This window comes from Chlorella variabilis (assembly GCF_000147415.1).
Source record: "Chlorella variabilis unplaced genomic scaffold CHLNCscaffold_20, whole genome shotgun sequence".
NCBI classification, from domain to species: Eukaryota; Viridiplantae; Chlorophyta; class Trebouxiophyceae; order Chlorellales; family Chlorellaceae; genus Chlorella; species Chlorella variabilis.
In genome coordinates, this window is record NW_005435068.1 from 19,998 (window position 1) to 29,226 (window position 9,229).

The window sequence follows — 9,229 nt, forward strand, 5'->3', positions numbered from 1 at the left end:
TGCGCCCGGGGGGGAGGGCGGCCCGGGCTGCCCAGGCCAAAGTGGGCCGCCCTCGAGCAAGAGGCGGCCGGTTTGTGTGCTGAATGAAGCTACTTGGTGCTGGGATGTGAATTGCTTCTCGTTGTGGCGCAATGACTTCACGCGTTGAACCCTTTCAGCTTGCAGCGCTTTAACATGTGCGTGTGTGATTGCGGGTGAATGCAGCGGTGACATCCATGGGGGGCGCCTGGTTGTGGGCCGCCGCCCTGGTGGCGACGGCCGTCGTCTCAAGTGCACCGCCTTGCGCTGCAGCCGTGAAAAAAGGTGATTTGCCTTCCTGCAGCCGTTCGATACGAACCTGCTCGTCACATCCTGCAACAGTCTTCTGGCTGATGGATCTCTTGCAAAAGCCCCCAAAGCCTGCCCACGAGTGGCGCGCCAAGCGGCACCCAGCCGGCCCTGCCTGCAGCAAATTTGTACGCGCCCCACGTTGCGCGACATGTCTGCATCCTGCTGCCCACAGTTAGCACCGCTTCCTGCCTGCAGAGGTCCCAGCCATCAGATTTGTGGAGAAGGTCACACCTGTGCTGGCTAGTCCCCTGCCCGGTGCACCCTCCATCGGGACTCTCAGCCGATGCAAAGCCATTCTACATGTTTCCTGCCAGCAAGACCGCCACCGCTGTCGCAAACCCCACTGACAAGCTGTGCTGGGTCAAGGTCAAGGCAGGGAAAAAGACGGGCTGGGTGGCCGCATCCCAGGGGACAAACAAGAAACGTCAATGCAGCGACGTGGACAAACGTGCTTCTTCTAAGATCACCCCCCTCTTGGACTATCTGTCGACGAAGTGCAGCGGTAAGGGGGGGCATGGTGTGTGCGCACATCAGGTCTGGCCTCCTTGCTGGGTGTCCAAGCGATGGCGGGACGAGCAGTCCAATTGCGTGGTGAAATTGGTACTCCTATATGCTGCAGCTGCCTACTGCCCCATGGTGACGGAGGTGAACGCCAACCTCAAGAGCCATGGAGTGTGGACGAAAAATATCATTGCCACAAAGCTGCTGGAGGATCAGGGCAGCTGCTGCCTGGAATGCAAATCAACACCCAGGTGGGTCCGCTGTGGGTGGCACCTCAGAGGGCTTCCAAGCTGAGAAGCTAAAAGTTACTGGACATCGATATCGCATGCAGGTGCGTTGGCACCAGCTACTATGAAAAATCCAAAAAGTGCATCATGACGAGCAACATCTGGCAAGTGCCCGACCCAACCGCCGACCTCGATGGCCTGCAAACCAGTTCAAAGGGGACCTTTGGTGAGGGCTGCCAGGGCTGCTGGCTGGCTGCAATCATGCAGTTGCATGCGTTGCTGCTGCTACTGCTTCAGCGAGTACCCGAGGGCAGGAGGCAATAGGTAAAGGTAAAGGTGGGGAAGAGCCTCCACAGGCTTAACTTCCCGGTTTTAACGTCTAGCTTTAGACCATTATTTGATCTGCCCGACGCGCCAAGTGCAGTACCCCCCACTATGCACGACGCAGCTTGCCATGTCCATGCATGTCGGCATGCCGCTGTGTGTTTGTCCGGCGCTGCAGTTGATGCATACGTCACGTCCAACAAGCCGCTGATCCTCTGGGAGTATGTTAAAGGCTATCAGGATGACATTGGCAACACGTATGAAAACCACTACCGCAAGACAATCACCAAGGCTGCCTACGCCAAGGTGTCGGTCAGCCTCAACCGGCAGGGCGTCGTACGCGACCCGGACGCCTTTGCCAGCAGCATCCCGCACAAGCCGGGCGACTGCTATGTGGACGTCTTGCACGACGGCCAGTTTAAGCTCATCCTGAAGTCCACTGGCGGCCCGCTGGCCGACTTCCCCTGCTACAAGCCCAAGAAGGTGCTCTTGTCGCTCAACAAGTGTGGTTGAGTAAAGTTCATGTTCTGCCGCGGCCCTAGCAAGCAGGCGCTTGCGTGTGTTTGATTGCTGCGCTGGTCTCCCTCCGTTACCAGCCAGTGGCCTCCTGGCGTGCATCCCGTAGTTCACTGGCAGCTGCCCGCACCACTGCAGCCTGCTAGCCCCTGTTTCTGCCCTCTTTTTGTAAGGCTGTTGATCCTTGATTGATTGATTGATACTCAAGCGCTTGCCTTAAGTTGGTGATTTTCATGTTTATCATGTGCGGGTGCTTGCTTTGCTTGTGTGGGCTTACCGTCTGGTTTCGGCAAGAACAAGCTTGCAGCACTGTCGCCAAACAGTTTGATACATGAGGCAGCGCACTAGTTGCGTGGTGGAGAGAGAGAATGCGTAAACTGAGGAAGAGGAAAGAACACCAGGGCTGGCAGGCAGGGGTCACTTGTCTGGAAAACCGGGGGCCACCGCAGCATGTGCCCCCGGCGCAGCCACGTACACGCGCGCGCCGCCCCCGTTGGGCGGCGCCACCACCCAGCCTTGGCACAGGCCATGCAGCGAGGCTGGCGGCTCCACGCCCAGCTTCACCACGACTTCTTCTCAAAGCTGTGCATGTCGTGGATGCCGCCCTCCGCCTGCGCAGCCCCCGTGCGGCACTCCAGCCGCTGCTCCCCGCGGTCCAGCCGCTGCCAGGCCTCCGCCAGCGACTTAGCGCCCAGGTCCTGCAGGGGGGAAGAGGCAGGGGCCGGGGCGGTACGGGCAAGGCGGTAAGGTTAGGTGCTGGCCGCGCAGGTGGCAAGGGGCAGTGCGGCAGCAACAAAACAAGCGGCGACCAAGCAAGGGTGGTGAGGCTCCAGCACACACGGCGGTGGGTACGGCACAACATGCGGCCGGCAGCCGGATGGGTGTGCTCTGTAGCACTCGCCTGGAAGCCCTGCTTCACGGCCTGCACAAGGTACGGCACGTTGCGCCGCACGCTGCCCTTGTCGTGCACTGCGGGCCAGGGGAGGCAGGTGGGTGGTGGTGGTTGTGTGGGCCGCCGAGTGGCGGTCCTGTGTGCGACTAAGTGTTTTAGATGAAGGCATGGCCAGCCAGCAGCCAGAGCCGCGGTGCTCACCGGTGCCGCTCACGCCCTGCGCGATCTTGAGGGATTGGGTGTCGGAGTGGTACCGCACCTGCGGGAACAGAGGCAGTACCAGGCACACCGCCCCGAAAGGCGCCGGGCGCGTCGGCTTGCGGGCGGCCGGGCCGGCGGCAGGAGGCAGGGCAGGCAGGGGGCTGCTGTCGCCAACATCTCTCCATCGCTTTGGATCCAATCCAACCGCCTGTCCAGCTAGCTAGCTAGCATGCCCCATCCGACCACTATCAGCCCATCCAGCTTGCCTCGCTGCCCTTGGTCATGGCCTCCAGCGAGCCCATGCCGCGGTACTTCTTCACCCGAGCGCCGCCGACGTACATGTAGTCGCCTGCGGGGCAGCGGGAGGCGGGGAGGCGGGGACCTCTGAACAGCTCAGAGGGAGCTCGAGCTCGACAAGGGAGCCCGTCTTGAGGCGGCCGCCTGTTGCGGGGAGCTACTGGTTGAGCGGCGGGGCCCGGCGCGGCAGCAGGGCCTGGAGCCGAGCTGCCCTCTTAAGAGGGGGAGCGAGCGGGGCTGCGTCAGGCGTCAGGCGGGCGGCCGGGCAGGCGCGCAAAGCGACAGGGCCGCGGCGGCGCGCGGCGGCGGCGGCTCACCCGGCGCCTCAGCAGTTCCAGCAAACATGGAGCCGCACATGACAGCAGACGCCCCCAGTGCCAGCGCCTTCACCACGTGCCCGCTGTTCTGCACGCCGCCGTCTGCGGGGCGGGGAGCGGCGCGGGGAGGGAGGCGAGGAGATGGCGGGGCAGCGGGCGGTGCGATGCGGGGAGGGGGGTTGGGAGGGGGGCCCGGCGCGGCAGGGGTCTGGCCGCAGGCAGGCCGAGGCGGGAAAGGGGGCTGGGCAGCCACCCACACCCGCCAGCAGCGCTGGGCCTCCACATCAAGCGCAGGAGCACCGGGCTGCACGGCCCACGCACACGTAGGCAGCAGCGGGCCCGCCCCCGCGCCTCACCCGCAGTGATGGGCACCCCAAGCGAGTTGGCCAGGCGGGCGGTGTGGTAGACGGCGGTGGCTTGGCCGCGCCCAACAGCGCACACCTGTGGGCGGGCGGACAGGCAGGCGTATGGGGTGTGGGGCAGGCGCGCCGCGGGCATGTGTGTAGGGCAGGAATGTGTTGGGGACACCGCGGGCATGAGTTGGTCTGTGAGGGGCGGGCCAGGCGCACCTCCTGGGTGGTGCAGATGGATCCGCTGCCCATGCCCACGCGCAGCCCGTCGGCGCCAGCCTCAATCAGCCGCCGCGCCTGCAGAGACAGGAGCGGGTGGCGAGGACGAGGAGTGAAGCGTTTGCTATGCCAGGGTCAATAGAATATGAGCCGAGGGTGGTACGAGAGAGGCGACAGGCATCCGGGTGGCGGGAGGAGCCGAGGGGCGCGGCAAGCGCATGCCGCCAGCGCTGCTGCCGGCAGCGGCTGGGGTGCGGGCGCAGCGCGTGCAGGGCGGGTGCGGGCGCGGGGCGGGGGGGGCCTCAGGCTAACGAGATTCCACCGTGCGTTGATCGTCAGAGAGTGGTCGGATGGTACGGACAAACACGAGGCTCATCACCAGCCCCCCCCCACTTGCCCGCCGCCACGTGCAGCTGCAGCTGCCTCCCGCGGACGCAGAAAGGCACTGGCAGCACAAGCACCAGCATCATCACTCGTGCCAGCCGCAGCAGGCAGCGAGAGGAGAGGCCGCAGCAGGCAGCAGGCAGCTGACAGGGGTGAAACACGGGACCAGAGGTCCCGTCTGGCAGAAGGGCATGCGCGCAGGGGCCCGTGCGGCAGCTGCCGCGCACCTGCCAGGAGGTGACCACGTTGCCGCAGATGACATCCAGGCCGGGATGCTCCCGCTTGATGTGCTGCACCATCTCGACCTGGAAGGAAGCGAGACAAGAAAGAAGGCGTGCGGCCTCGGCGCAGGGCCGGCGCAGCCAGCTGGCCGCCTCGCGCGGGCCGGCGGCAGCCCCGCAGGGGCAGCACCTCATCCGATCCTGCGGGCCACAGGCTGCCTCGAGCTGGGTGTGCTGCTGCTGCATGACAGCTGAAAAGTACCTGGAAGGTGGAGTCTCCCTGGCTGGAGTCGAGCACTACCACATCCACGTGCCCCACATCCCTGCAGCGCAGGGCATGTGAGGTTGGTGCAGTTGCACTAGTGTGTGTGTGCGTGTATGTGTGGGAGGGAGTTGTGGCTGCCAACCAGCGCATGTACTGGATACTCCCGGTTCAGGAGAGCAGGCAGCACGCCAAGGCTGGGCTCCAGCTGGCAGCCACACCGGCCCAGAAGCCGATGCAGCCACCAGCCCAGCCGCCAGCCCAGCCCAGCACAGCACAGGCCTGCACAGCCCAGTCCAGCCCAGCTCAGCCTGCCCACCTGAGCGCCGCCACGCGCTCCCTGTCCGCCTGGCGTGTGCCCACCGCCGCGCCCACCAGCAGGCGGCCGTCGGGCGCCACAGAAGCGGGGCCTGCAGGGGCCCCGGGGGCAGCGTGGGGTGCAAGCAAGCGTGGGGTGGCAGGGTGGCCGCATGCGGGGAAGGCCAGGCGCAGCAGCCATGCCTTGAAGCCGGCGTGCCGCCCACCGCACCGCATCGCCCCGGGTGCCTTGCCCCAGGCCTCCCAGGCCTCCCATCTCAGCGCCATGCATCACCCCATGACCCAACCATGGCACCAGCGCCCCGGCACACGCGCCACCCAGCCCCAGGCCACCCAGCCCCAGGCCAGCCAGCTATGAGCCCCACCCAGCTGTAAGCCCCACCCACCTCCCAGCGGCAGGCGGGCATCCTCGCGGAACAGCGCCCGCGTGGCCAGAGCCAGCAGCTCGCCGCTGCTGTTCACGATGGGCAGCTTGCCGCGCTTGGAGGCCTTGAGCAGCTGCATCGCCTTCTCGGCCGTGATGGTGTCTGCAGGGGGCGGCGGGCGAGATGTGGTGTGTGGTTTTGGAGCGTGTGGTTGTGGAGTGTGTGAGCTGATGAGCATGGGGTGTGTGACCTTCAACCGAGAACAACTGTTCAAAATGAGAAGAGAGCCACAACCAGCCAGGGCTCGACGCAGCAAACGCTCACCTCTCTCTCTCTCTCTCTCATACACAAACCACACAAACAACCACACAGGCAGCCCCCCCAGGCTCACCATACTCTGCCGCCTCCACATCCTTGGTCATCACCTCTCCCAGCGGGGTGTGCAGGTCTGCCACAAAGTCCCAGTCGCGCGTCGTCACGATGCCCAGCAGCTTGCCGCCCACCTTGCCCGTGTCTGCATGGGGGGCGCGGGGTGTGCGCATGCTTGTTTCTGGGTGGGTGGTACGAGGGTGCTGGTGGCAGTGGTGTGGCGCATGTGAATAGGGCTGCGGGCATGGGCCTACGGCCCGGGGTTGGGAGCATGCGAATGGCAGGACAGGGCGGGGGCAGCCTTCTACCACCACCACCACCACCACCACCACCATCACCACCACCACCCGCCCCTTCACCCTGGCCCCCACCCCAACCTGCGGCGCGCAAGGAGAGCTCACGCCCTCGAGCCCTGCCCACCCCAGCGACCGCAACCAGCCAACCGAGGTGCACCACCACCACCTTGCCACCCCCGCCTGCCGCCCCCTCAGCCTGAGGCCCCACCTGTGACGCACACAGAGGTGAAGCCCTTGCGCTCCTTCAAATCGTACAGCTCCGCCACTGTGCTTGTGGGGGCCATGCACACCGGGTGCACCACAAAGCCGGGGGTGTGGTTCTTGGCGGTTTTGACCTGAGGGCACGGTTGGGATGGAGGAGGCGGGGGTGGGTGCACGGCAGGCGTGGGGGTTGGGAACCAGGCGGCCAGGCTGCCGGGCCTGGCCCCGGCCTCCAGCAAAACCAGCAGCACCTCCACGCTGCCGCCGGCTGGCCTGGCGCCCACCAGCCCATACCAGGCCAGCGGCCCTGCAGGCGCATACACATGGCGCAGCTGCTCCTGCAGCCCCACACCGCCTGTCCCCTGCATGCACGCACCCAGGCCCCAGCCCCAGCCCCAGCCCCCAGGCCCCCGGTCCAGCCCCCGCCCCCACCTGGTGCAGCTGCTCCTCGAGCGAGTTGTTGTAGTGGATGATGCCCATGCCGCCCACCGCCGCCATCGCCACCGCCATGCCCGCCTCCGTCACTGTGTCCATGGGCGAGGAGACGAGCGGGGTACGCAGCTTGATGTTGCGGGTCACAAAGGTGGAGAGGTCCACCTGCGGCGGTGGGGGGATAGGGGTGGGGTGGTGGGGGCTGGGAGGAGTGGGAGCGGGGCAGGGCAGGCAGGGCTGGGACCGGCGGCGCCAGGCGCGGCGCGGCGTGCGGTGCAGGCGGCCGTGGTGCGGCTGGGAGCGGCAAAGCTATGCTGGCACGCGGCCTACACCCCGAGGGCACACTCTTCTCCTCCTCCCTCCCGCGCCTGGCGCCCGCACCTGGTGCGCTCCAAAGCTGATGTGCCCGGGCAGGAAGATGACATCGTCATAGGTGTAGCTCACGCCCTGGCCAAACAGCTTGGGCGCGGAGAAGCCTGCGGGAGGAAAGCGATGGGGGCCGGAGCAGCAGCGCGAATTACAGGCGGCGCGGGGCGAGGCAGTGGCGGGCTGGCGGCGGCGGCGGGGGTTGTGGCGGAGTGGTGGCGGGGCGGCTCAGGGGCAATGCAACGGCTGCCCATGGGATCCATGAGCACAGACGGGCGCGAAGGCCCCCCCGTTTTGAGCCCTGGGCTGCCGGGCTCATGCATGCTCTGGTTGGCTGCACCATCGGGCTCCCCACCATCGGCTATGCTGTCGTCCCACGTCGGGCGGAACATCCCGTTCTGCATGTTGCGTGCCAAGCCCGATCCCGCAGCGGCAGGGCGTGATGAGCCCTGCACGTTTTTTGGCCGCTGTCGCCACAAAGCAGGGCGCACGCTGCAGCTTGCAGTCCCCTTCACGAAGATGCACTGCAGTGCCCTTCTGGGGTTGGCGCTGTGTGCCAGCCTGTGGTGACCGGGCGCACCGCCAGTTGTCCAAATGGCGGCGGGAGGCGACCAGCGAAGCCAATGCACTGCCCACACTGCACTTGCTCGCAGCTCGGTCATTACCATTGAATCACAATTTGAATATATTCAGTATAGTGGACAGGCAGATGCGCAGCAAGGAGGCGGGAGGCACAGCCGCCAAAGCCGTGAAGGCTACCCCAGCACAGCAAAGAGCTCATCATCATAGTCAGAGCCCTCCCCCTCCTTCTTCACCGCCTGCTGCTCCGCCGGCGCCGCCGCTGGCTCCGCCGCCGCTGCTGCTACCGCAGACGCCGCCGCTGCAGGCAGCCCCACCGCGGCCGGTTCAACGTGCGCCTGCGGCGGCGGCTGCTGCGGCTGCGCGCCGTTGGATGCCGCAGCTGCCACTCGCTGCTTCTCGTGCTCCGCGGCCTCCGCCTCTGCCATTGCCTTGAGCTGCTGCGGGGACAGCAGGCCCATGGACTGCGGTACCAGGTTCTTGTCTGAGTATATGGAGTACAGGTTCTGGCTGTACAGCTGCTGCAGCAGCTCCTCCACGCCTGCACGGATGTGGGCCGAGGTGGGATGGGCTGGGACGGGCTGGCGGCTGGCTGGGAGGGCTGGGGTGAGAGGCAGGCGTGGGTGGTGCGCGCGGCTGCGAACCAGGCAGCAGCTGCTCTCCCTGCTCCAGCTCCACCACCACAACAGTGTGGGCAGGGCCGCCCCCCAGCCACCCTCCTCCCAGCCGAAACCCTTTCAGGCACAACTGAACACAGCCTCCACTCCACACCGCCTTACCTTCCAGGTGTGCCTCCTGCACGCCCTCCGCCACCCACCACAGCTGCCCCCGATCTGCAGCAGGGGCGCGGCGCAGGCCGGGCAGCTGCTTGGAGGCGCGCAGCCGAGGCAGCTGCTGACACGGGATGGTACCCAGCAAGCGGGCCACCCGCTCAGTGCTGGCATGCTGGTCAGCGCCAGGGCATGCACACTGCAGCCCCGCCGCTCCCTCCACCCCTCCTGCTACCTACACCTCCGCTGGAGCCGCCCAAGCTGTGCCTCACTCTACATTTTCCAACACACACCCACACCCACCAAGCAGCGCCTTACTCTACAGTCTCCAGCACACACCCACACACCCACCCCCACCCCCAACACACACACACACACAGAAGCAGCCTCCCTGCCCCCTCACCCGTGTAGATGTGCGACTCCTCCTTCAGCAGCTTCATGGCCAGCCAGATGCAGGCAACCGCGATCTGGCGGCCGCTGAAGTGCAGGCAC

At 66.1% G+C, this 9,229-nt stretch overlaps 3 protein-coding genes across 3 annotated transcripts in view; 1 reads left to right on the forward strand and 2 right to left on the reverse strand.

Moving 5' to 3' along the window:
* Positions 1-215: 215 nt before the first annotated feature.
* On the forward strand, positions 216-1,895 carry CHLNCDRAFT_54129 (hypothetical protein; the record flags this gene model as incomplete). The annotated part of the gene is made up of 5 exons (XM_005844759.1): positions 216-270; positions 503-1,082; positions 1,163-1,284; positions 1,356-1,394; positions 1,561-1,895. The coding sequence occupies 5 exons, from the start codon at positions 216-218 to the stop codon at positions 1,893-1,895; spliced, it is 1,131 nt and encodes a 376-aa protein (XP_005844821.1).
* Positions 1,896-2,458: 563 nt separating this feature from the next.
* On the reverse strand, positions 2,459-7,792 carry CHLNCDRAFT_138255 (hypothetical protein; the record flags this gene model as incomplete). The annotated part of the gene is made up of 17 exons (XM_005844864.1): positions 2,459-2,596; positions 2,818-2,867; positions 2,992-3,049; positions 3,312-3,340; positions 3,606-3,707; positions 3,962-4,046; positions 4,175-4,252; positions 4,786-4,863; positions 5,042-5,102; positions 5,361-5,451; positions 5,746-5,886; positions 6,116-6,238; positions 6,598-6,724; positions 6,842-6,952; positions 7,023-7,187; positions 7,404-7,498; positions 7,744-7,792. 17 exons carry the CDS (start codon positions 7,790-7,792, stop codon positions 2,459-2,461), a joined length of 1,581 nt encoding a protein of 526 aa, XP_005844926.1.
* A 351-nt stretch (positions 7,793-8,143) lies between these two features.
* Positions 8,144-9,229, reverse strand: part of CHLNCDRAFT_138256 (hypothetical protein) — a gene marked incomplete at both ends in the record, with an annotated part of 2,600 nt that continues 1,514 nt past the window's right edge. The window contains 3 exons of the mRNA XM_005844865.1: positions 8,144-8,508; positions 8,747-8,800; positions 9,141-9,214. Of these exons, the coding sequence (XP_005844927.1) occupies positions 8,144-8,508; positions 8,747-8,800; positions 9,141-9,214 (493 nt within the window). The remainder of the gene's footprint in view (positions 8,509-8,746; positions 8,801-9,140; positions 9,215-9,229) is intronic.